Source organism: Aulonocara stuartgranti (genome assembly GCF_965226115.1).
Source record: "Aulonocara stuartgranti genome assembly, chromosome: 2".
NCBI classification, from domain to species: domain Eukaryota; kingdom Metazoa; phylum Chordata; class Actinopteri; order Cichliformes; family Cichlidae; genus Aulonocara; species Aulonocara stuartgranti.
Genome location: NC_138940.1, coordinates 34,141,880 through 34,167,494, shown reverse-complemented (window position 1 = coordinate 34,167,494; position 25,615 = coordinate 34,141,880). Strand labels below are relative to the sequence as shown.

At 40.0% G+C, this 25,615-nt stretch overlaps 4 protein-coding genes across 12 annotated transcripts; 1 reads left to right on the top strand and 3 right to left on the bottom strand.

Annotated features, from left to right (window-relative positions):
- Positions 1 to 80: 80 nt before the first annotated feature.
- On the bottom strand, positions 81 to 9,165 carry LOC309720316 (uncharacterized protein). 3 transcript variants are annotated; one of them, XM_082557137.1, is made up of 12 exons: positions 8,249 to 9,165; positions 6,833 to 6,879; positions 6,590 to 6,748; positions 5,236 to 5,344; positions 4,153 to 4,203; positions 3,887 to 3,964; positions 3,339 to 3,395; positions 3,148 to 3,207; positions 901 to 965; positions 683 to 812; positions 530 to 594; positions 81 to 440 (listed from the first exon to the last, which is right to left on the bottom strand). In XM_082557137.1, exons 2-12 carry the CDS (start codon positions 6,853 to 6,855, stop codon positions 236 to 238), a joined length of 1,002 nt encoding a protein of 333 aa, XP_082413263.1. In that variant the 5' UTR covers positions 6,856 to 6,879; positions 8,249 to 9,165; the 3' UTR covers positions 81 to 235. The 3 variants fall into 3 exon arrangements, with proteins under 3 accessions (XP_082413263.1, XP_082413264.1, XP_082413265.1); XM_082557138.1 differs by having other exon boundaries at positions 82 to 440; positions 689 to 812; XM_082557139.1 differs by lacking the exon at positions 81 to 440 and having other exon boundaries at positions 554 to 594; positions 679 to 812; positions 8,249 to 9,158.
- Positions 7,355 to 19,244, top strand: LOC309720293 (uncharacterized protein). 6 transcript variants are annotated; one of them, XM_082557089.1, is made up of 11 exons: positions 13,202 to 13,818; positions 14,530 to 14,589; positions 14,662 to 14,812; positions 14,914 to 14,997; positions 16,436 to 16,496; positions 16,663 to 17,145; positions 17,242 to 17,368; positions 17,936 to 18,739; positions 18,814 to 18,954; positions 19,028 to 19,062; positions 19,139 to 19,244. In XM_082557089.1, the coding sequence occupies exons 1-11, from the start codon at positions 13,805 to 13,807 to the stop codon at positions 19,234 to 19,236; spliced, it is 2,058 nt and encodes a 685-aa protein (XP_082413215.1). In that variant the 5' UTR covers positions 13,202 to 13,804; the 3' UTR covers positions 19,237 to 19,244. The 6 variants fall into 6 exon arrangements, with proteins under 6 accessions (XP_082413217.1, XP_082413215.1, XP_082413216.1 ...); XM_082557087.1 differs by lacking the exon at positions 13,202 to 13,818 and adding an exon at positions 14,133 to 14,259 and having other exon boundaries at positions 17,945 to 18,739; XM_082557086.1 differs by lacking the exon at positions 13,202 to 13,818 and adding an exon at positions 14,133 to 14,259.
- Positions 9,312 to 13,178, bottom strand: zdhhc24 (zDHHC palmitoyltransferase 24). Of its 2 annotated transcripts, XM_082557164.1 has the most exons (4): positions 13,074 to 13,153; positions 12,606 to 12,878; positions 11,556 to 11,833; positions 9,312 to 11,024 (listed from the first exon to the last, which is right to left on the bottom strand). In XM_082557164.1, exons 2-4 carry the CDS (start codon positions 12,866 to 12,868, stop codon positions 10,732 to 10,734), a joined length of 834 nt encoding a protein of 277 aa, XP_082413290.1. In that variant the 5' UTR covers positions 12,869 to 12,878; positions 13,074 to 13,153; the 3' UTR covers positions 9,312 to 10,731. The 2 variants fall into 2 exon arrangements, with proteins under 2 accessions (XP_082413290.1, XP_082413289.1); XM_082557163.1 differs by having other exon boundaries at positions 12,606 to 13,178.
- A 98-nt stretch (positions 19,245 to 19,342) lies between the features above and the next one.
- On the bottom strand, positions 19,343 to 25,552 carry pola2 (polymerase (DNA directed), alpha 2). Its single transcript, XM_082557123.1, has 18 exons — positions 25,179 to 25,552; positions 24,582 to 24,706; positions 24,386 to 24,474; positions 24,202 to 24,259; positions 23,860 to 23,969; positions 23,499 to 23,698; positions 23,297 to 23,385; positions 22,921 to 23,073; positions 22,501 to 22,563; positions 22,375 to 22,426; positions 22,173 to 22,291; positions 21,971 to 22,009; positions 21,433 to 21,506; positions 20,904 to 21,012; positions 20,628 to 20,734; positions 20,369 to 20,425; positions 20,160 to 20,286; positions 19,343 to 19,967 (listed from the first exon to the last, which is right to left on the bottom strand). The coding sequence occupies exons 1-18, from the start codon at positions 25,261 to 25,263 to the stop codon at positions 19,815 to 19,817; spliced, it is 1,809 nt and encodes a 602-aa protein (XP_082413249.1). The 5' UTR covers positions 25,264 to 25,552; the 3' UTR covers positions 19,343 to 19,814.
- Between the last annotated feature and the right edge of the window lie 63 nt (positions 25,553 to 25,615).

Below are 25,615 nucleotides of genomic sequence, written 5' to 3'. Positions count from 1 at the left end.
CACTTGCTTTTGCAAATTTGATTTTTTGATCAGCACAGCCTCTACATGCTGTTGGTTTAGAATCTAGACGTTTCTGTATGTCATAACAGTGCAATAGACAATCAGCAAGCTCATGCAAGACCCTGAGGCTGAAGCAGCTTAATGCATCATGAGAAGTTTTATTTGTTTGTTTTCTGAACTCATGTTTACAAAAGAAATACTAAAATACAAGAGTAGACCAGAGGGAGAGTTAAGCTCAAATGGGAGGCAAGGCCCCATATTGTACACTCCAATAGGGCTGTAACATCAGGTGGGCGCTAGTCCACAAAGTGGTGATGGAAGAGAAGTCAGATGTTCCTGCAAAGCATCCTGAAGCCACAAAGGCTATAATCATGAGAATGAAGATGCACAGCATAAAGAAACCCACTCTCCAGATGGCTTTCTCCAAGGTACCTGGGCATCTTTACACGATTGAGAAGCAAGAGGGAGAATAATGAGCGAGAAAATGAAATACGATGCCTCCATCACGTACAAAATCTTATCTGAGTACCTTTTAGACTGAAGCTTAACTGTGGGAAGATGAGGTTTCAGCAGCTCCTCAGTCTTAGCTTCCTCCTGCAGACAGTGTAGCAGGCATCATTAATGTAGCATTTCTAACTCAGTTTCTCTAGTTTGTATTTATTTTATTGAACTTCATACAGACATCTACATTTCCATGATTTGTGGAGTCTGTCATGCCGGTATTCATTTCAGCTGTTGTGGCCAGCAGTTTAATTTCCTCTGCAAAGGACAGAGGGCGGTTGAGCACTCGTTCCTTCTCTCTCATCAGGTCACTAAAAACAGAGTGACGCAGTACATTATGAGCTCTCTCACTATACTGTGTAATCTTTTAAAGCAAGAGGATCTGTGAGTGAGGATTACAATGTGGCCTCATCTTGTCTGTCCTCCAACTGCTTACTCAGCTCCTGCGTTGTCTGCCTGAGATCCTGTAGCACAGACACAGGGCCAGACAGTAAAACACCTTAAAAGTTTATAAGTCAGAATTGGGCAAATGTTACAAGGGCATACATGCCAACCTTCCCGATTTTTCCTGTAGAATCCCGAATGTCAGTGCCCCTCCCAAAAATCTCCCGGAGCCACCATTCTCCCGAATTTCTCCCGATTTTCCACCCGGACAACAAAATTGAAAAACCATATATCGCAGAATTCATAGCGCGGCCCAGCCAATTCCAGTTTCCAACTGTGGCGGCAGCTACTTAGTTTTAATATTACTCCTATTACTCTTTCTGGGTCACAAAATAAACTTTTAACATATTTTCAGGCGAGAATGTAGCTGTGTAAACTTCAAATATCTGAGCCGAGGAGACACATCGGCACCCGTCACATCGTTTTCAACCCCCGCGGTCTTTCACTACTCAGATTAAACATGATATATAAGTCACTTTGATAACTTAAAACTGCTATTGTTGGACTTTTTTCAGTGTTTTATTTGTTCGTGAGTAAATCAGTTTGGCTGAGATTAAAGTTATCAGATTAGATTAGATTCAATTTAACTTTGTTAATCCCTCGGGAGGGTTCCTCCGGGGTTTTCACACAGCTGAATAAACGTCAAACAGAAAACTGATTAAACAGAAGTGTGAGATGGTCAAGAATTTATGGCAGCGTCAAGTTTATATTTTAGATAGCAAGGAGCAGGCGGAAGAATTTCACTCCACTGACAGAGTTCGTGATGTAATTCTGAAGGCTAGACTGTCCAATTTCACAGTCGCTCACTTCCGGCCTACCCGGCTTTCGGAGGACCCGGCCCACTTAGATTGCGAAGGCCAGGTCCTGAGGAGGATGCAGCCTCTCAATTTGGATACCCCCGCTGTTTCTGGCCAGCAAATAGAGCTGTTGGATACCCCCAACAGCCCTTTTGAATGTCTCCCTAATTCTGAGGTTTCAAGGTTGGCAAGTGGGGACTCTTTGTGAGCATCGCCTATGGACTGATTCCAAATGCAGTATCACATTTCAGGAATCTCTGACTCTCACACTGAAGATGAAGCAGACAATCCCTCCACCAAACAGACTTTAAGATGAGTTTTTTTTTAAATCAAACAGTAATTGTGACCCACAACTACTAACTGTGCGCTCGGCTTGCAGGCACACAGCATGTTTAAGATCTCCCCGCTGACTTTCAGTGATGTTTAAGTCATAAAACTGTGAGAGCTCCTCCAAAAGCGTCAGCTTACAACTCCAATCAATCACATAATACATCAAATAATAATCTCTGTAATATTCTGGATATTTATTATTGAGCTATTTGTATGTATTAGAGCTATTTCTTATAATAAGCAATTTAGTTCAGTCTGTTACTGTTCTTACTGTATTGAAAGCAACTGTAACCACATAACTTCATTTAATAAGGTATTCTGTGATGAAAGCTGATGTCTGCTTTGCATCAATACTCAACAGTTCACAGTCTTCTTATAGACCTGCTTTTTCTTTCTTCCAAACATATACTTGATGATTCTGGCTAGACTTTCTATCTCTCTGCATCTCTGACTTATCCAGATGTTTTAGTGAAGTGACTGCACGTAAGGATTCCTTTGGAGGACTCTTCCATGCAGGCTGTGTTTGCACATCTGAACTGCACAGTGAAATAGTGCACCAACTCTCCTCTGTCAGTTAAAATTTCCAGCAGCTCTTTTGAATTCATGACGTTGATTTGTTTTCCTTTCTTGCACAGCAGGGGTGCAGTTTTAGCTAAAAGTTTTCTAAGCCTTGCAGATATTGTCTTGACTTTCAGAGTTCCTTTTAACTGTCGTTTCTCAGTGACTTGTCAGACAATTGAAAGTTGGAGGTATTTTGATCTTTTTAAAAGCCTTCCCTTTGATGCCCTGACAGTCTTTTCAACTATGGCACTTTTTGACCTGTCAACAAGTCAATTAAGGCCCAAAGAGTACCCGGCCTTTTACATACAACTGTGCATTTGCAGATCCCAACAGCTCCAATGCAAGCTCGCACATCATCACACAAAGGAAATGTCTCTCTTGTCAACAGTCTGCTAATCACTGACACAGTTTGAAATCCATGTGATAAAGAGTTGCATCACATGAATAAATTGCATAAATTATACTTTTTTTGGTTTAATGTTTGATTAGATATCAATGGATAAAACATTCTTACCTTTATATTGTTGAAGCACTCTTCCACAGTTTCACTTAATTGATTCAACTGCAAGAATATCTATAAAGAAATGGTAAAACAATAAACAACAGAGAACTGTGACAATCTTTACTGTTAATGTTTGTGAGAAAATCTAAAACTGTTGGTCAGTCACTGCTTTGTATTGACATCGATGCTGATCTTATACTTGCCAGCTGAATAGCCTCATCCTTGTGCTCCAGGTTTGACTGGTCCTCTTCCCTTTTAAACTAAAAAAACATACAAAGTACAGAAGAAAAGAAGATTATCAAAATACTATATACTCATGTCATTCAGGTTTGTCAAGTGAAACCAATGTGGACGTTCTTTACATCTGCATTATTTTTTAAAGTCTTCCGGTTATATAGAAGACTGTGGAAAAACAGCACTCAGCTTCCTTGATCTATGATATGACACCCTTCTGGGATCTTTATGAGCTCATTAATATCAGATCATTCTGAAAAAAACATTCATTTTGTTTATTATGGACATTATTAGAGCCAAAAAAGAGGATTATGCACAGTATTCTTGTTTTTAAATAACTTGTCAATCACATAAGAATGGGCTGTCCTTGTTTTTGCAGTCAGATACACTCCTTGTTTGCCACATTCAGTTTCAAAACTATAATAAGGCAACGAAAAACACTCAGTTGGAGGCTTCATAACTTTACTAATGTGTGACATCGAGGTGGCTATAACCATGGTGGAATTGATAACGTTACCTTCAAGTCCTGAATTTCAGACTTGAGGTTGCTCAGTGAGAGCTTGTCCTGCTCTATTTCTTGCTGGAGGCTTTTGAGCTAAAAAAAATAAATTATATTTATATTTAGACACAGCTTTCCAAGTTTCTGCAAAACTTAAGATGTCAAAACTGAAACCCAAAAGCAAAATTCATCCAAGATAAATAAGCATGTATCACTGCACACTGAAACTATAAAATATGAGTGTTTAAAGTTGTTACTGAATGTGAAAAGTAATGCATATCTACCTCTGCAGTTAGCTTTTCATATGTTTTCTTCATCACAGTGGATTCCTTCTCCTACACAAAAACATGAAGGTTCATCTGAAGTGAACTCGCTGGGAGAAACCAGCAATCAGTGCAACATTACATCTACATTTTATGAAGCTTAAATATCACTGGGGGAAATAATGATTTGATCCAAGGCTGGATTTGTAAGTTTGCTCACTGGCAAAGAAATCACAAGTCTCCAATTTTTATGGTTGTTTCTTTTTAATGGAGAGAGACAGACAATCAACTATTCAGAAAAAAACACATTACATAAAAGTAGTAAATTGATTTCTGTGCCATTGAATGAAATAATAAAACATGACTTAGCACTTGGTGGAGAAACTGTTGAAGATGTTTCTTGTAGTTACCACCAGGTTTGCACACATGTCAGGAGGGATTCTGGCCCACTGCTCTTTACATGAACTTTCTAAATCCTTTAGGTTTCTTGGCTGCTGCTTGGGAAATCAAAGCTTCAGCTTCCTTCACAGATTTTCTATGGGACTGATAGGCTACTCCTTAACATGCTTCATATTGTTGTTTTGGGTCTTTGGTTGAAAACCCATCCATGGAAGGGGGTTCTCTTCCATGACTTTAGGGACTTCTCGTATTGTTAGCAGAAAAAGCATAACGATTCCACCTCTGTACCTGACTGTGGAGATAGTGCTCATTGGGTCATCATCTCTCTTCTTCCAAATGCGGCATGTCAAGTTCATGCCAAAGAACTCGATTTTGCTTTCACCTGATCACATCACTTTCTCCCAAACCTTCTCTGAATCATTTAGCTGTTCCATGGCAAACTTAAGATGTGCTTGCTTGAGCAGGGGAACCTTGCGGGTGTCGGAACCAAAGAAATTGCTTCTGAGGATAGGACTGCTTTACTCATATAATAAGTCTGTTATTGATTGACTGTAATCTATGTACCAAATTGGCTCACATCTCTCCATTAAAATGAAACTACCATAAAAACTAGACACTGTTTATTTCACTGTAAGTGAGCAAACTTACAAATTCAGCTGGGGATTAGATAATTCCTCTGCTATATTTCAAACACTTCTTACGAACCAATTCACGGATCTTTTCTTCATTCCGTCTATGTGCCTCGAAGTCATCTTCCAGAGCTATGCAAGGCTCCGCTTCAGTCTGTTGCAAGTCTTGGAAAACTTTCTCCAAGCTGGAGACACACAGTGACAGTTTTAAGCTTCTGACCACATTGCTAAAAAAAAAAAAAAAAAAGAACCTAATAAATAAAATCACCATAAAAAAAAAAAAGCACAATTATCCAGTAATAACAACTGACTTATAATAGGTTTAAATTAAAAAAACAAACAAAAAAAGGAGATCTAACAGCAAGATGCAAAGTATTTCACGGGCAACAATAAAACAGCAAGATTAATCTGAAATTAGTAAAATATTAAAAACCCAACCTGATAACGTACTGGATTGTTTCATTAAATTCCAAGCAAGAATTAGGCTACGTTCACACTGCAGGTCGTAATGCTCAATTACGATTTTTTGATCAAATCTGATTTTTTTTTGTCTGGTTATTCACACTACAAATAAAATGTGACAGCAAACGCGCTCTAGTGTGAACCGTTCACGGCCCCCAAAGTGGCCCGCATGCGCAAAAGAAGACGTCACACACAACGCGCTCTGTTTAGACCCAGACCAAACAGTATTGTTTGAATGATGGCCCTTAATATAAAGACTTGTTTCGGACTTTACGTTTCCCAATTTTGTTTTAAGTTATAAAGTTATTTTGTTATTTACATATGGCCTAATAATGATCCTTATTGCTGTTTTAGAGGAGCGGTGCTTCAAAGGATAGTTGCAGATTTCTGTCATAATCTGCAGATTATACAGTACAAACAAAATGTTCACGTTTCTCCAACGTTGTCTTCCCAACAGTTTCACTAACATCTACACTGGATGGCCAGGAAGCGTTCGCGATGTCTTCTCCGGCGCTGATAATTGGCGTCTGTCTTGTGTGAGTGACGTAAAAGACGGATTTAATGCGACATGACCATTCAAACAGCAGTCGCTTTCTAAAACATCAAATATGTATCAGATTCAGTACCACATACGAAAGTAACCCAGATCAGATTTGAAAATATCGGATCTGTGCTGTTCACACTGTCATACCATGATCGGATATGGGTTGCATAGGGTCAGAAAAGTCGGATTTGATGCGCTTTCACCTGCAGTGTAAACGTAGCCTTAGAAACACTGCTGTTGTCCTCAGGGCCAAAGATAACAATCTTTCTCTTTCAGACTTTTCCCAAACAAACATAAACCACAATGTTTTACTGGAAGCCAAAATATGGAAACATGTGCAACTGAATGCCACCGAATGGCAGGGAGACGAAATGGAAGTGACCCTTCCACAATCAACTCGTGACAGTAATCTGTCTTAACTTACGTTTCAACTTGTTTTCTGAGGGACTTATTCTCCGAACCCAGTGCTGCCATGTCATCATCTGCACCATCGAGCAATTTCCTCATGTCAGCATTTTGATCTCTCAGCAGACTCTGACTGTATTCCAGCTCTGCTATTTTCTCAAGCATCTCCTTTGGTGACCTGCACATGCACATCACAGAAAAAGGTCATATGCTGCACAGTAAGTCCAACCAGTTGTGTGTGTGTTCATTAAGCATCACTCACATGTTTTCCTCTATGACATCCATTGAGTTGGCGTATTCCTTACCCTGCTGTGATCAACATATGTTTTTGTCAAAATTCATATAAAATAGTGACAAAGCCACAATACATATTTTTGAAGTGAATGGTGTTGAAAGTAATTTAGATTTCAACTAGATTTCAAGTAGACTTTATTTATTCAAGCATAAATACATTTTTGGCAAGAAAGAACAAGCAAATGCACAGGTTTCTATTAGGTAAAGTAACAAAAATATATGTGGACAAGTTGTGCTTATGTGTGGTTTCCTCCCAAAAGACAATTTTGTGCCATGAAAAACCATGATCTACTTAATTTATCTAGGCCACTACAGTCATGTGAAAAAGAAAGTTTCAACTAAACCCACCTTAAGCAGTAATAAATACAAGTAATTGTTTCCAGTGTGACTTTATCAGTCTTTTACAATATTGGCTTTTGCCCAACACAGCATGTCACTGTGCATTATGTCTAAGTATCTTCACTTTGGTGAAGAGGCTTTCTCTTGGTAACGACTCCAAAGAAGGCCTACCTGTTCATTATTTTCAGAACTATACTGTCATGAACTTTAACATTTAATATGCTAATCGAGGCTTGCAGAGATTGAGTTTTTGCAGTTTCACTAAGCACTGCACAATCTGAACTTGAATATGCTGGGATGTCCACTCCTGGGATGATAGAGGCATTGTGTTAACACACACCTGAATGCTTCAGCCCAGTAAAATGCCTGAACTCCTGCTTTTACAGAGGTGCTGGTACTTGCTTAAGGTAAGTTAATCATTTACATTTGGAGCACCTGGCTGCTACTTGCCCTATTACTTGCTATGGCTATAGTAAGGGTTTGTTAGTTAACTAACTAGTTAACTTAGTTTTTGCATCAAGTCCTTTTTTTTTTAACATGACTGAACCAGAAATGCTTCATATGAGGCATATTTGTTTTGGCCTTGCAGGCAAGACCAGGACATCACACATTTAAGTAGAATGACATTTTGCTGTTAATGTAAATATAGATGGAGGTATGATTAAGGCCACATTAGCTTGAAAATGAATAAAAACAGACTCAGGCTTAGCTAACGGTTAACTTAAATGCGAATAATTAAAGCTAATAAGTTATGAGAACTTAACTGTCGTTTACAAAATGGTTAAGTTTTTTTTTTTTAAATACAGACACACATGCAAGCATTATTGTAACTTTACATAAATGTTTAAACGTACTAAAATGGAGGGGGGGGGAAGGCTAATGCAAGGTAAAAACGTGCAAGCTAATGGCCAGCTTTTTTTTCCAGTTAGCGTTAGTTAAATAAAATTCAACTTTGTGCAATAAAGACAATTTCTAGCAGAGCTTAAGTGTAAAAGTGTTTCAGTGGTGTTGTAGCTGTATAAAACTAACAAGCTAAAAACCTTACCAGCACATGAACACTTTGCTACTTGGATACCTGGTCACACTAGCTTAACTACCAAGGATCTAGCTTCCATACAAGCTGGTTACCATGGCAGCAATTAGTTGGGCAGGCTTCACAATGAAGGCACTTTTATCAAATCGCTTATTTCCATCTAGTTTATAACAAATTTATATAGCAGTATAACTGTAAGACTCACTGATACTGCTTATAAGGGATCAGAAAAGTTGCTGCCATGTGGAATAAATGTAAACTGTGCTGGTAGATATTGCTGCTTGCTTCAGTTGCAATTATTAGTTCAATATTAGACAAATATGACAATTTGTTTGTGTTGTGTTCAAGAAACCTGTCTTGGATGTTTTGAGCTTTGTGGTTAACCATCCATTAGAAGATGGGTAAACTTCTGTCACACAGGGATGGACATGGCCAGAGGCAGGCTGTGGGTGTTTAAATGCTTAGTTCATCCCAAAGTGGTAATAGAATATCCCCTGTCACAGAACAAATGGAGTCTCAGCATGCCATACCAGTATTATTCCCATCTTATATTGTTTTATTTTGGTGAGCCTCAGTTTCCTGTCACCTGATGTAGTCGCCTGCTGCTGTAGCCCATCTTCATCAAGGTTCAATGTGTTTTGAGTTCAGAGATGCTCTTCTGCATACCTTGGTTGTAACAAGTAATTATTTGAATTACTGTTGCCTTCCTTTCAGTTTATGCATTTCTCTGAACTCGGGATATTTTCAGTTATTTTCAGATGGCTGTGCAGGAAACTCCAAGGGGATCAGCAGTTTCTGAAACTCAGCTTTGTTGTTGGTGCCAGATGGATTGGCCTATGTTCAGTTACTTAAATCACCTTTCTTCCCCTTTTCCATCTCGACATACATAAGTACACTGCCATACTGTTGCTGCCAGTATGGCGAAGATTTTATCTTTTGGTGATTTTTATAATTGTTTTTATAATTGTTCCCTATTTGAACAGGATCTATTTGGAATTTTGGAATAAGAATTATTTTTATTAGTCAAATATGACAACAATTGCAGTTTAAAGTGATGCAAATTAGAAAAAGTTAAAACTTTTGAAACCCAAAATTTAATTATTTCAGCACAACTTTAACAAAAATAGAATAATATTAAAATTAAACATTTCTCAGTGGTATATCCCTTCAAGCAAACACCTTTAAAAGGCAAAACACCCAATAATCAACCAAACAAAATGATATCTTTTGGCAAGGAACTAACAACAGTTGTAAAGAATAATAATATAAAATTTAGTGACCAGTACAAACAAACAAAAAAGGCTTGTAATTTTTCCAATACACTTAGGCCAGAAGAATTAAAATAAGAAAAATAAAAGCTGCCAAGGAGTAAAATACATGGAGGTAAAGGAAATTCATTTGGCATCAATTAAAACTGACATGTTCGCATTCTTCCATATTATTCTGAACTGAAGCACTTGACAGGATGAAGTACACTCAAGACAGGTAAACAGTTACAGGGATACCTCGTGAAAAAAGAAAGACTCTATAGCCATCAATTATAACAGTTTGAATGTGTTTGTATGCAAAAACTGGTAATTATAGGCAAAAACAGGATGCTCTAAAGATTTCTATACAGTATGTAACGTATAGGGTACAGAATGAGGACACAGACGCTGCTTAATGAAATATCAAGCATGGAGGCAAAACTGTTCACACATCATAAGCATGTACATTTTAAATACTGCATTCACTAAACGTAAACTGTCATATTTTGCACTTTTTTCCACACCATTTCAGTGTTTACTTTTATTTATTTCAAATTAATGTTGTGCTGAAGACATTAAGACCGCTCCTTTGTGTCTCCCACTGTTCCACCTGCCACAGCAGAATCCAATTAAAAAGGTCAGTTTAATAAACTCAGGAGCATCCTCAGAGCAACAGCAAAATAGAGGCAAATGATTGTGCATTTTACAGTCAAGTGGAGTAATCAGGAACTGCGTAAGCCACACTTGTGTAACGTTCGGATTTAGGCAGCCTCAGCGTAGGGAAAACCCAAGAAAGCAGCTATTATCAACACTCCCACGAGGCGTCACTGTCAGAGATTGTGAGTGCTTCTCAACAAGGATTAAAACTGAACGTTGTTCAGTCAAAATACATTCTTATTTCAGTGCTATTTTCAAACATGTATTATCAATGCTCGCTTGCAAGATGAACACATCGAGTTTCTGTGTTCATTTTCTGAGGCCAGCCTTGCTGAGTGTACGGATTACCATTTAAGATCAATGTACCACCAAAAGAAGACCCTTAATTTCTTTGTCTCAGCACAGAATCTACAGAGTAGACACTGGCAGTGAGTTACACCCACCAATACATTACACAGCCACAGACAATTCTACTTTCTTCCCACTCCAAGCTACCTCTTCTTGAACTAAGATGAGTTCCCCTGCTGCTCCCGATAACATTAACCACCACCATTAAAGTAAAGACACTCGGTCCGCTCCGATCAGCACCTGTTACCGCGAGGGCTCCAGCGATCCTGTGACCTGGAAGTTTATGCCGTCTCCTGGCAGTGGCGAGGGGATAAGAGGGCAGAGCCAGCAGATGTACCAACGCAGGCCCAGTGTGTGATGCAGGTTGCCAAAGAGTCCCAGGCTGTAGGGTCGGCGGGAGGAATACCACTCCCTGGTGGTCTGACCACGAAACAGCAGGTAGAGATGGAAGAAGAAGAAGGAAGACACCAGCAGGAAACCCACCACGCATGTGTCTGCGATGAATGCGAAGGCAAAGGCACGTGCTGAGACCTGGCCTGGGGTGACGAGGAACAGCAGCACACATTAAATCACAGCAAGTGATTACAAATCCAGGCAAACTGAGGTCTGTGATTCATCTCATCACCAATCAACCAGAGGCAAGAGGACAGTATCAGTTTTACTTAACCCGTAGAGTTTCTAAAATACAAACTAAAATATGTATTTCTGAATAATTCTAAATATTTTTTCATAGATCTTAATAGTCAGAGATGTAAAAATAATGGAGATGAACTAACTGTATATTTGGATCTGATATTGACATTTAGCTGATTTTTTTTTGTGGTTACTAAGATATGTGATCAGTAATGATACCAGTCAACAGTGGGAATATCAGCCAATACCAAGCGAAATCAGACAGCAATAACGATAATTTTTCTTTAAGCAGAGATGACAGTATCCTCTTTCCTTCAGTTTTAATACATTATGTTCATTTAGCAACATCTATAAGTTCAAACAGAGTGTCAAACAGTTAGTATCACAGTAATAATGTGCATGAGACGCTCCAGCTGTGACAAACCAGATCGTACCTGAAACAAGCATGATCCAGGGTATGAGCAGCAGCAGGATGCTGTGTACCGTCACACCCTCCTTCAAGATGACAATGAAGACCTCTGCGTTCATCAGGGTGGCGTACAGGAGCCCCGACCACATGAAAAACAAGCAGCTCAGGAAGTAGCGGTAATTGCGGAAGCCCACGCACTGGCCAAAAAAGACGCAGTGGTGATCCCGCCGCAGCACGCACACCTTGCAGTCGTAGCAGTGGGAACAGCGCGGAGGAGTGTGCGTCTCACATGTGTAACAGTACCTTTGAATAAAAGACAGACTTTTTTTAATGTATGGTTATTAGTAAATCTATTTTATTGTGAGCATCAAAAATAAAGATTGTGTTGAGCCACACGTTAATAATTCAAATGAACACCTGCTTTGGAATAAAGTGTGAAGCAAACTTTAGATCTGGCAAAAAGCAAAAATCTCACTTCTTTGCTGCCGTTAAATTAATTATTTATGGTTCCCGATCTCGCATTTTTCAGATTTTAGAAAACCTACAATCTGTTTCAGTTGTCAGCAGAGGTTATATTTCTTGTTAACATGCAGTACATGTTATGCAATGCTAAATTTTGTTATGTAATCACCCCCACCCCTTTTATCGCATTGCACAGTTGTAAGCAAAGATTTACTGCAAATTTAATCTGATCACTTCACTCAAACATAAACATCTCATCTCACATCTAAGTCACAAATAATCTGTTAGGATTCAGTGTTTTTCCTAGCTTGTCTCTCTTTAAAGCCTAAAACAATATGTCAAGGAATTCTTGCCTCTGCCTTGCTTATACCTCATGTTGGGCAGGATAGGGAAGCATACAGGAAGTAGTTTTTCTGATTCGATGCTTTATGAAGGTTACAAAATACAAATTAGTTGCCCAGAACATTATTTAAATCAAGATTCTTATCAAATCATGACGACAACAACAACAAACCCGAAGCGCACAAAGCAGGTAGCTGTAGATAGGTGGCAATATTAAACATACAATGTGCTGTGCATCAAATGTTCATTTCTACAGCTGTTTAATCCTCACCTCCACCCTTGGCCGAGGACTTCTCCTCCCAGGAACACTCCCTTGATGCTGGGACTAGTTTTCATGAAGAGCAGGGCGTTCCAGCAGATGTTCCCCAACATGAAATACTGGGCCAGCAAGTGGATTAATTTCCACCGAGAGGACCACTGAGTCTTCTTCTGGTCTGGCTCCAGCGGAGCCTCCACCGACACCAGGTAACTCACCTCTCCGGTTATGGAGAAAACCAGGAACGTGTTAAGGACCACAGGGAGGTAGTGACACATCTTCTCCACCCTGCAAAACACCTTACTAGCTATACTCGTCATGTTTTATTTGAAATTGCACCTAAAAGTGAATACGGAAAGCGGAAGGAATGCTTTAGCCGACGCACAGCGGTAAGCGTTGGCTAGTTTAACTAGCCTAAAACAATCTAAATTAGCCTCTCGCGTGAGATAAAGTCAAACACATGAAATAAAAAAAATGCCTTACGTGTCTTCCGGAAAGTTACAGTAGCGTAAGAAAATAAATGGTACCGTTTTAATCTTTAAAAACCTCACTGACAAGCACGATCTCTGATTGTGGACGGAATCTCGTCTGCTAGTAGGTGTTACATGAAAATATATCCGCAATGCAACAATATACTTTGGTTCCACCTCTAACTTGCCATGGGTAAAACATGACTAAATCACTCGCCTTTAGCCCTTTATTTGTATATAACTGTGTGTATCGTTTTTTTTTTTACGTCCCAAAATGTATTTCTGTGTGTCAGCAGGCACCATTTTGGTGTAAATTTGCTTCAACCACAACCCTGTTTTGAAGAAAGAGAGAAAACAAAGCAGCTTCTCCTCTTGTTAATCTGTTCAGTTTTGTAGCAGGTGTACTTTTTGCGACAGAACTGCAAAAATATTTTTTATTACTTCTGGTTTGAAGGTGAATCAAATTTTCTCCAAGTCAGAGAAGCTCACCTTCGGCCCTAAGTATCACATGAATTTTTCATTATAGAAATGATAGACTAATTTCTAATCCTGTACATCCTGGTCGCTCCTAATGAAGATCTGAGCATTTTCAACTGTGTCTCACTCTCACTGTCATCTTGTACATCATACCCTTCACTCTTGCTGCTATCCTTCTGTCCCAGATCACCCCTGGCACTCATCTCTGCCCACCCCACTTTGCCTGTACAGTCTTCTTCACCTCTTACGCAGTTTCCGTTGGTTTTGATGGTTGACCCCAGGTATTTAAATTTATCAGCCTTCACACCTCCACCTCTTGCAGCTTCAGTGTTACACATAGATTATTATAGATGGTATTCCACTGATGCCTGCTACATGCCCTCAAAATACCAGATATTAGGTATAAAAATCATTTTGATTATGTTATACTAAGGGCTCACACATTTGCATAAATACAAGTTCCAATAACTTGGTTACCCACTTACCAATAAAGTTGACCTCGCTGCTGTTTAACCTCATTAGCATGTCGATATGTTGATTGGACAGCATGTCTTTGGTCCCTCCCCTGTTGAAACACAGCCTTTAATCCCTGGTAATCTGCTCATCTACTGAGAGCCCACAGTCATGGCTGCACCAAAGGAAAATTTGCTGTCTCTTGGGCGTCTGAACTGCTCAGAAAAAAACACTTTCACCAAAGAAAGACAAATCTGTGGAAATAAGAGGTTAGACCACCTAAATGGTACCACATTTGCAGAGAATGGTGGATGATTTTGTCTTTAAAATCTTTTAAACTCTTAAAATGTGACATAATTTAAGTGTGTATGCAGTTTTTATATGAAAAGTAATGTTCACAGTCAAGACTAGTTTTATTGGCAAGTCTAAGAAGCAGATGCTGCCATGTCTTCTGGAAAAATGGGCTGTATGTAGATGGAAAGTGTGTGTGTGTGGCTTAGATGACCATCCTGCTGCTTCATGACCTCTTTCTCTTACAGTGTTAACAAGCTGGTGTTGTTGCAAGATGACCCTTCAGCTCTTCACACTCAGGATCATCTGTAAGTTAGCGAGATGCTTTCTCAGTAAGTGTTTTTTAAACTCCAAGTTTTTATGTGTGTGTCCTATTCAAGAGTGATGCACCTGCAGCAACGCTGGCAGGAGCTGAAGGAAAGAGAGCACATAGCCCAGCAACAAAACAGGCAGCTGCTGCAGCAGTTTGAGAAGGCCCAGGACACACTGAAAGGGATGTTGGCCCGCAATGCTGCCATGAAAGTGATTCGGGTGTGTAGATGTGCAGAAAACAGACCCATTAAACACACTGGAAGAAATCTATTCTTTCCTCGTGAAGCTCTTAAAATAAACTATTGCTTTGACCCCTGCAGATGGAGTATGAGAGATACCTGGAGGAGAACTCCCCCCGCTGGAAGCAGCAACTTAAGGAGAAGAGACAGGCAGCTCAGAAGAAGGTACAAGTAATGCACAGCATGAGCTGATTATTCACAAAGTTAAAGTGTCTGGTCAAAATGTAGAGCTGGTTTGTATTTGCTGCCTTACTTGCAGTTGTGTTTACATACACTCTCGTTGGCATGAATGTAATTCTGGGCTTTTAATTATTATTTTTTTCCAAGGTAGAATGATTGTACAGCATACATCTTTAATAATGACGCTAAATAATTGGGTGTACAAGTTAGAATTTATTTTAGATCTTTTCTAATCCACACAGGGTCAAAATTATACGTACACACGTTTTAATTTTAATGATGCTGAAGCTTCTACAAAGTCTTTTAACACAATTGACCACATTTGGTAGCTTCTCTTTGCCTGCATGAAAAAGGACTCACTAGACTCAATGAACAATGGGAAAGTCCAAGGAACTTTGGGAAGATCTAAGAGGGAGAGCTGTAGATTTACTTTTTGGGAAGGTCTATTGGAACCATTTCTAAATAACTGTAGATTCCAGGACCAGGATAATCAGTTTAATTAGTTATATTTAACTCAATTTATTCAGATTTATTCACTTTGCTGAGATATTCAGGAACAATCCAGGAACCACAAAGGCTCAAGCCTTTCATGAACTGGAAAGCTGCCGGTACACCAGCGTCACTGTCCACAGTTAAGCTAATTTTACATTCCCATAGACTGAGAGGGTGCCGACCAAGAAAGAAGCCACTGCTACTAAATCAACAACTTCAAGCCCGACTAAAATTTGCAGCTCCCTACACAGAAAAGTCAAACACCAAGGTTTTATAGTCAGACAAGACAAAGATCGATTTATGTCGGCAATGACAACAGGTGTGTTTGGAGGAGTAAAGATGAGGCTTTCAAACTGAAGAAAACTGTTGTAAAGCATGGAATGGAATGGATAAGGCCAGCTAACATTAAGCTTCTGGAATGGCCTTCCCAAAGCTGGACCTCAACCCTATTGAAAATGCATGGATGCTTGAAAGTTGAGTCAATGCCAGGAACCAACCAATTGAAATGAACTCTACCAATTCAGCAAAGAGGAGGGGTCAAATATCCAACCATAATTATGCCAAAAGCTTGTTGATTGCTGGTTCATCTAACCATGTGTTAGTGGGGGCGTGCAAATTTGTGCACCCAATTCTTGTTTTTTTTAAAGTCATTAAATATGTACGCTTTACAATCATTCCACCCAACAGTTCAAAGAAATCATGAAACAATCAAAATGACAGTGACATTCATGTCCATCATAAGTGTATGTATATTTCTGATCACAGCTGTATTTGATAGCACTTTCAATGTTTCCACTTCCTCTCACCTCAAAATGACAAATGCAAGGAGATTAAGAATATCCATGTTCCAAAATCCAAAGTCATTTTTCTTTATTTACAACTGATGCCATGTCTTTCTGACAGTGTATTAAAGAAACTGTTTCTTCAACAGAAAATGGACGACTATTTGAAGTCATGTTTAAAGAACACGGACGTGATGAAATCTTCTGCAGGTAAGTCTTTATGCTGTGGGGCTCACTTTAGGAAATGACTAGATCACATTTATGGTTTAGTGGTAATAATCTGGTCTCATGTGTTATCTTGAAGATTGAGGTGTTCAAATATTTTATTTAAAGTTAGTGTGACAAACACCAGTCGAACATGTATCCTTGTTTTCAGGTCCACCCACGGAGCCACAAAAAACTGCTACACCTCAAGGTTACTCTGACTACAACCAAGATGGCTCCTCCCATCTTCCCCACACGCAGTCCTCCTGGTTGAGCTGCAGTCAATCCCAGATAGCCAGATTTCCTACCAGATTTCCTACCAGAGTTCCACCCATCATTCCTCACCCATATCCGCTTTACTATCCTGCCTCCGCACCCGGACAGTACCATCATCCCTGGCACAGGCAGGATCTACAAGGCAGGGCTTCCCTACAGCCTGACTACCCCTGGTACCAGCCTGCTGGTGCAACTGGAACTCCATCATACTCCGAGGCCCTGTGGGGCCAGCTTTATATGGAGGAGCCTTTACGTGACTCAAGGGTTTCGCAGACTGTGGGAGAGGAGGATAAAATGAGCAGAGTGCTGAGCTCACAGAGGGAGAGGAGCATCAGAAGCAGCAGCAGTCGTTCGTCCCACGAGTTAGACGTTAAACCAGGTGAATACACAAAAATAAATACTTTTCTTACACGAGTCTTTGTGCGTATTCAGCATGTGTGTGGACTTGTTTTGTGTTCGTACATTCTGTATCTAGTCCGTCTGTCCAGCAGTCACAGTGAGAGCAGTGAGAGTGGCAAGGATTCCAGCAAAAAGGCGGGGAAGGAGAAGGGAGGAAGAAAACAGCATGTCTCTTCAGACAGAGAGAGATGCAGCCCTCAGGAGTAAGCAGCATTCTTGTAGATGTGACTTTGAATTCATTGGATCCCACTGATGTATCATCTCCCCTTAGTTTCTTCCCTTCATGCTGCACCAGTCTGCTAAATGTGTTCTGAATACCCTTCATCAATACCCCCCTCAATTTATAGGCGCATTCCTGTCTCCTTTAAAAAAAAAATGTAGTTGATTTATGTGTGTCCTAATCTTTCTGGTGCAATTACTTGCCTTTGATCACAGCACAGACAGAAGCTGCAGGAAAAGAGAGCACAGGAATGACAGTAAAGGTCAAACTGGCTGGACATGAAGCTGGGGATAGTATTTAAAGGCGTGTGGCAGTCACACTAACAACTTAGCACTAAACCACATTTTATAGAAAACATCACGTTCTTGTTACCTCCTAATTTTATATAAATTAACTTTTAAGTTTTAAAAAATATGTATTAGTTAAACGGCACATGCTGTAGAGGAGGTCACAAAAGATCAGAAACAAGTCTTCTCCTCTTGCTTTATTTCTTAATACTTATTACTGTTTTAGACTGGCAAATTCATTCATCCATTCTTCCATCTTTTAGGTTTTCTAGGAATTCGAGTGCCATTCACATTCACTCAGTTAAAGTGGCCCAAAGTTCAGAAAGCAATGCCTCCTCAGAGAAAAGCCTGAGGAGCAGTAGGAGAAGGAGAAGTGGGGAGCTTTCTGTTCAATCACCAGGATTTCAGGAGGCAGAGGAAAGGACTGCGAGTAAGGGAGGTGACTCAGAGAGTCAGGACACTGGTGAGGAGTCAGGAAGTTTGAATGAGGCATACGAGGGTGAAAAAGCAGGGAATCAAAATCATGAAGAGAAAACAAACAGATGCAAAGAGTCAGGATCCCAGCGGGAGAAGGAATCAGAAAGTGGCAGTGCAAAGAATAAAAACGATGATGTCAGTGAAGTAGAAGAGCAGGACAGTAGCAGTGCTGAGCAAAGCAGCACAGGAGAAAATGTTAAAGGTAAGACAGAGGAAAACCTGGAAGCTAAAGAAGACGGTGAAGAAAAAGAGAAGAGTCAAACAGATAAAGAACAAGATGACAGTGATACCAAACAAGGTGATGGTGCTTCTGCCAAGGACGCAACAGAGGAAGCAGAGACATCTACAGGTGATGAAATGGAGGAACAGGGAGGTGAAGAACAGTCAATCAGGCTGAAGAACGAAGGCACTGAGAACAGAAAACAGGGTGCTGCCTCCTCTCAGGACGAAGAGGATGGAAGTGAAGGCAGTGAAGAAGAAGAGGATGAGGACTTGAATCAACAGGAGGATGACGAAAGCGAAGAGGAACACGGGAGTGAGGAAGATCAGATAGATTCAGACGACTGCATCGTCACACCACAAGAAAAGAGGTAAGACGATGAAGGATTGAAATATTCCCCACAGACATCATCACAAAAAAAATCGAATGTAATCCTGTTTTTAGATCTACACAGATTATAACCGAGGAGGCAGCTCAGGAACAGGAAGAGGGTAAAACAGGATCTGATAATGACGACTCAAACGAAGTCAGTGATGAAGAGGATATTGAGAACCTTCTTGCGCCTCAAGAAGAAACTCAGCAAAAGTAAGTACTCTTTTAACTGACTGACTTAAATTACAATGTGAAACGTGCCTCTTACTTTTCTTTTACCTTGTAGAGAAAAGTATCTGAGAGGTGAAGAGAAGCCCAAAGGTACAGTATAACCAGTCTTTACAGTAACATTAGAAAGGCTGCAGGACTTCTGATTTATGCTCAATTTATTTTCCAGCGAGTTTTCACAACATGGGAATTTTTCAAGTGGAGCACGACAAGCCGAAGACGGAGGACCCAAATGACTCTGATGAGTCTGATCATTTTTATGACTAAATGTACTGCTGTGCAAGTTAAAAGAGACAAACCACATTCAAAATAAAGTACTGCAGAGTATTATAATTAGTTTTATAATAATACATTAAAAACAGAAACAACAGGCTATTTAATAACTGTTTTATTTCTTCTTGTTTTAATTAAAGGCATTTTTGAATGTTACAATCTTAAACTGGAATACAGACTGTACTCAGGCTTCCCTGCAAACACAAAATTATTTTCATTTTGAGCTGCAAAAGCAACAGGATTTTTCAGCGTGTTACTTTTTCCTCCTGTTAGAGACACAGGAAGATAAAAAAATCTGGACAACAATAAAACTTAAGTGGAAGAGACACAATGTTACAAAAGCTGTACAAAGGGCAACAATAATTTGTTGAAAAAGAAATTATTGCTGCTGTATTTGACTGATAACCCATCAGTTATGAGCACAGTACACTTCAACATGTTCAAGGTATAAAAATAAACCAATATACAAAATAATTTGAAATGGTTTTCCAGCAGCATGCCTGTAGCACAGCTGGTCCTGGTTAAACCAGCTCATTTCTGGTGACAATTAGAAGTGAAAGTCTGCACTCTTGTTAGATTTTCACCACCTGAGCAGTCAAACATGGGCTCACCCTCTTCCCGTCTTCTGACTGAGGACTGCGCTGGATGAGCAGCCGCCCGTACGTCCCGCCCACCTGGCCTTTGGTCAGCCGTCCAGGGTTGACACACACACAGCCGACCACGTCCTGAAGATGGGAGGAGATTTTAGATGACATAACACTCGTAAAAACTAAAAAAAAAAAAAAAAAGTCACGTGTTTAAAAAAACCAAAAACATGTTTTACTTTATATTATCAATGCAATAACTGATGATCCTGCAATCAATTACCTCAATAAATGTGTATATATAGGATGTCAAGGGGAAGACGAGTTGTTTACCTTTACAAAGTAGCGCATTTCAGAGGGAACAACAAGGATGTCGGGGGTGAGCGGCATTTGGCCGAAACTCTGGAACTTCTCATAATCCATATTTACCTCGTCCGCAGGCGGATACAGTGGGTAGTAACTGGACATGAGAACATGGACACGATCACTAATAATACGTGATCTCAAATAAATAAATAGATCTGAACTCCTTCAGGATTTACCTCCGCTGTGTGAGCATGTGCTTCAGTATACGTGAGAATTTGTCTGAGCCGGTTCCACTGCAATGCAAAACATCAATTTCAACTATGTACACCGATGACCTTCATTGGAAAATATGATCATGTGAATAATTTAAGAAAACGGTCAGCCCTGTTCTTTATAAATCTGCATAAAAATGTAGGTCAGTAACTCACTTTGGTGTTTCTGATCTGCCACCTTGATGTCAGAATTTGGTGCAAATTAGAAAACAGCCTCACTCACCAGCTGATTTCCTCTGCACCCATGTGGATGAGGATGTCAGTTGATGTCAAGCCAATAGTCACCCCGTCAATCAGAAGGGTGCAGGGGTCAGGGACCAGGGTGACACGCTGCAAAGCATGAAGACAAACATTATATAACCTGACACTTACGCATGACATCTCCGGGACTGAAAACCATATTAAAGACAAACAATGCTACACTATTAAAATAAGGTTTGCCACGAGTGCTCAGAAATCTGCTGCATGTGCTCATCAGCACGCAACAACAGTGTCTAACCTGGGTCTGTTCTTTGCTGGGGTGGGGCAGGCTGAACGGAGGCTGTGGGTAGATGAAATGGTGGTGGATGTCTCTCTGAGAAGGCACAAACACCAGCTGACAGCCAACACTGGATTAAAGAAAACGAGAAAACACGAGGCTTCATTGTGGTAAAGAAAATCTGATTTGAACAGGAGGAAAGCACAGTTTAAAAAACAACCAAACGAACAAACAAACCTCGAATCGTTACAGTGTGACTGACCTCTGTCTTAACTTACTTGTATAATGTGATGACATAGTTTATGCAGACATATATGTAATTAACAAGAAAGACAAATTTCATGTGCAGTTGCAAGCAGGTTAAGTCGCAGGGTTTCAGACGGGGTTGCAGCTATAATGTCCTTAAGGCACAGATTTAAAACAAAAGCGAAAAAAACTGTAACTTTCGGAAAATTGCAGAAAAGGTCACACATGGATCCTGAATTTAACATCACAAAGGAAGTCACATGCATAGCTGTCTGACTCTGAGCTTTGATTAGACAACACATACCTTCTGGTCCCATCCACAATGCTTTCAATGCATCTGGTGAAAATGTTCTCAAAAGTCTCAGTCACCTGGGCTTTCTATTTAAGAAACACATGGAGATGACAAAGAAAGAAAAACAAACAAACATGTTGATTAAAATGAATTCACACTGCAAATTTGGATATAGAAGCTCAAATTAGATCCTTCTATGCAAAACGTGTACGAGTAGACGGTATTTTATGATGAAAAAAAACAAAAAACTTTCTGTGATTGCTATACTGCACCTGTCGGTTTCATTGATCTGTTATTGTGGTCAATCCAGTGGTACGCTTTTTATTTCCAGACCCAATAACACTGAAACTAATCGTCTTATTTGTGGGTTAAGTGTTATATCTTGAAGGATAACACAGAAGATTTATTCAGCAAGTGATACCTATTAGTTTTTGTCTACACACATATCCCTTTTAAAGCATTTTGACTTGTGCAAAAATGCACGCGAAAGGTTCCCCCGTGCGCTGTGCACACTCAAAAACAAGAAAAACACAGTCTCTGTCCCACTGACCTCAATCTGTTCATGTTTGGAATCCACAAATGGGCCCAGCTGTGGAAGAGAAACAAGAAATAGGAAAACCAGACAAAACACAGAGTCATGGGAGGACTGTCTCCCTCATAGATACACTCCTGACAGTGTGTATGTGAGCTTTAGTGGAAATTCTGTCATGGATAGTGTCTGTTTTATGATGGAACAACAAGGGAGACTGTACCAGCAGGCAGACATCAGGACGATCCCTGACAATAACATTGATTAAGTCCACCAGGGGGTCAAAGGTCAGACTGTCAGAGGGAGCGTACGGTCCACAGGCCACCAGTACATTCAGTGGCTCTGCAACAAATGAAGAGTGTGGAGTGTAAGAAGATGGCTTTAAGTTCAAGCTAAATCTGAAAAATTGATCAGACAGATCTTACCCTCATCTGTCTCCATTTTCATGTCAGAACTGTAGAACGGCAGAGGAACAGCCTAAAAGCACAACAACGTTACAAGAGTTTTCACAAACAGGCGAAAAGTGTTAAAGCCAACAACTTAGAACCGACCTCATAGAATTTGGAAGCCACCAGTTTTCTTCCTGTAGTGTTCATACCCTCCATCACCACCACCTAAAAAAAACAAAAACAGAACAGGAGCATTTAGATAAATGTTTTCTTACATGTGGGTTTGTTGGAAAGAGCTGCAAAAACAAAGCTACATGCTTCTGCTGATAAAAGGTTTCCTATAATTCTGAAAGTTTATTTTTATGAGGGGGAAAAACTGTCAGAGCTCTCGGTCAGACACCGGGTCAGTCTCAAGCCCATGTCCTTGGCATGCTCTGTTACTCTTGGTGGCCATATAACCTGCTGCACATAAGCTCAGTGCACAGGCAAAGGAGAAACCACCGACTGGTCATTAGGAAGGACCTCACTGGCATACCCATTTCTAGTTTCATCTGTCAAAGTAAGCGATTTCATTCAGCTCACCTGACCAGGAAAAAGGGAATACTCTTTAAGCTCCGATAGGTCAACAGGTACTTGCTGACCGCCTTGTTCTGGTCCAGCCTCTAGCAGGACTGACTGTGCATTCAGTTTGCCATTACTGTCACAGCAAATCTGTCCTAGCACAGTTATACTGTCCTGGAGGGAAGAAGACGCAAACCCAAGAAAGAAGTTAACTTTTAATCAAACAAATAAGCAGGTTTGATTTTACTCCTCAATATATATGATTTTAAGAGAAAACAATTCAGTGATGTAACGTAACATTTTATAGCAATGTACTATTATTTAATAATTTATTGTTTAAGCAGTGGGGATGAATCTTTAATTTAAAAGTTTTCCACAGGTGTCATCTCTTCTGTACCTGGGCAGGCAGAGAGACGGGGGAGAACTCCTCAATGCTGAAGTGAGTCCTGAGTCCTTCTCCTAGCTCCTCAATCTTCTCTGTCAACACTGGGAAAGACCCAGAAAAAAAATATTATCCAAATGTTCTGGGGTATATTTATTTAGTGATTTTACACCCAAACATACAGGAAATCTTTAATCAAGTGTGTGCAGCTATGTACCGTTTCGAACATCTCGCAGCCTCTGGAACATGTATTTGTAGCTGCTGTTAAGGGAATCTTCCGGTCCTTCCAATATCTCAACTTGGACACCTGCACCTGGATCTTTCCTGCCCACCCAACGGGTGCCCTGCACAGCCCCAAACGTGGCCACCACCTCTCCCTTTCCTCCCCGCTGGCTGTACTTCTGTGAGGGTGTCGCACTTCCAAAGAGATAAGGGGAGAAGGTCACTTAAAGTGACAGTGATGCAAATACAAAGGTTTATCTTTAAAAAAAAAGCTTTCTTTTTAAACTTTAACACAACCAGAGAGCATAATTTTCACGTTTTCAAAAATAATCAGAGCAGCATGGGGTGGAGAGTACTTGGGAGAGAAGCTGGCTGGAGACAGCAGTATGCTCGGGCTGGCCATCAGAGCTGCAGTTCTCTTTGAATGAGGACGCTCTGGTGTCGTCAGAGGTCGTTTCTGAGAGCCCTGTACCGACAGGAACAAACACAGTTAGGATCTTGTCTGTCTACATAGACTCAAACTCACTCTGCGGGAGACCCACGAGTTACATCTAGCTTATCTTAGCTTTTAAAGGCAGATCAACAAAAAAAACCTAAAGCATAAATGGATAAATTTTTTTTAAAAGTTACGAAACTTTATTTCTTTTGTTCAGATTAGATAACGCTCTGCTGCTGACAAGCAAGAAGTGTTTGGTTACCTTAGCAGGAGTAGAGTAAGAATCTAAGAGATCCTCCTCCTCTTCCTCAGCTTTTATTCTGATTCATTTTGTCAAAGTCTATGACTCAACAGCAACATTAGCAGACACAAATCAAAGAAAACACGTGACTCCAGGCAGTGCAGATAGACGGGTCTTTATGCTCAAGCATCAGTGTGAAGGATACAAATCATCAATCATGCTAATGTCTCTCATTCTACTGGCTGCTTCTTCCTTTCGGGAGGTTTTTCTGGATTTGATCCTCTTGTTCAAAACCTGTAAGATGACAAACATGCTGCATTTATAAGGAGCAGAGAATGACTAAGTTGTTGCATATTTAATAAGTAATTTGTAATGCATATTAAAATCTGTGGTCCTGTTACCTCATGTTCAAACTGCTCCAGAGTGTCCGTGGTGAGCTTCACGCCTTGTTTTGTGGCGCTATAGGCAACCCACTCATGCAGTATCTCTTGTGCCTGCAGTCTGTTACAAATACACTGCTCCACCACTGAAATGGAGGAGATATGAGGGAAAACAACCTAGGATTTAATCTGAGTGTCTGAAAAAATACTAGATGCAAGTACAATGTGAATTAATTTTGTGGGACACAACTTGCAGTGAATAATTACTGTTCCTGATCTTTAAAAATGGCTTAGTAATTATAAAAGACGTATCAATGAAATCAAAACAAAAAAAGCAGATTTCTAATTTACTTGACTTGTGAAAGTAAGTTATCAAGAAGAAAAATGCTATTTTAGTCAAAAGCTTTAACTAACAAAATCGCATGCACATGGGTATATAAATATTATGACTGATGACAACAGCTTAAACATGTCACAACACTACATTACTGCTATCCTGGGTACGGTAGAGTCCTCGATGATTACAGTGATAATGCACTTAGCTTCTTTGCTAACACACTCTCCCGTGTAAAGCTTCAATCCATATGAGAAAAACGGTCATCTTAGTTAGCAACTTACTTTTGTCGAGGACGGAATCATCTTGATAGGGTATATCGAATATTTCCAGCTCAGTCTTTAAGCTCTCTGTAGTTACTAGCGACATGGTTTTATGATACACAGTTACTACGTTGTGGAAAACGTCAAAAGCTCCAATGTTGTGATGATAGCTGCTAACGTTAGCTTTACTCTTACTTCGCGACAATGCCGCCGACCCTAGTTTTGTTTTAACTACACGGCTTCTAAATACTACCTACAGGCGGTTCGCTGTTAGACAGCAGAAACTAAATAATAATGGTCAACCTGATGCCTGTTTCATTTTACCGCGAAAAAGCGCTGTTCGTGTTGGCGGCCGGAATGTACGTCACATTCGTAACAGTAATAAACGGAAGTTGGCGGTCCCACAAAAATAAAAGCCTGTCCTGGTAACTTAGATTTTTTTCAAACTTTTTCAGTGT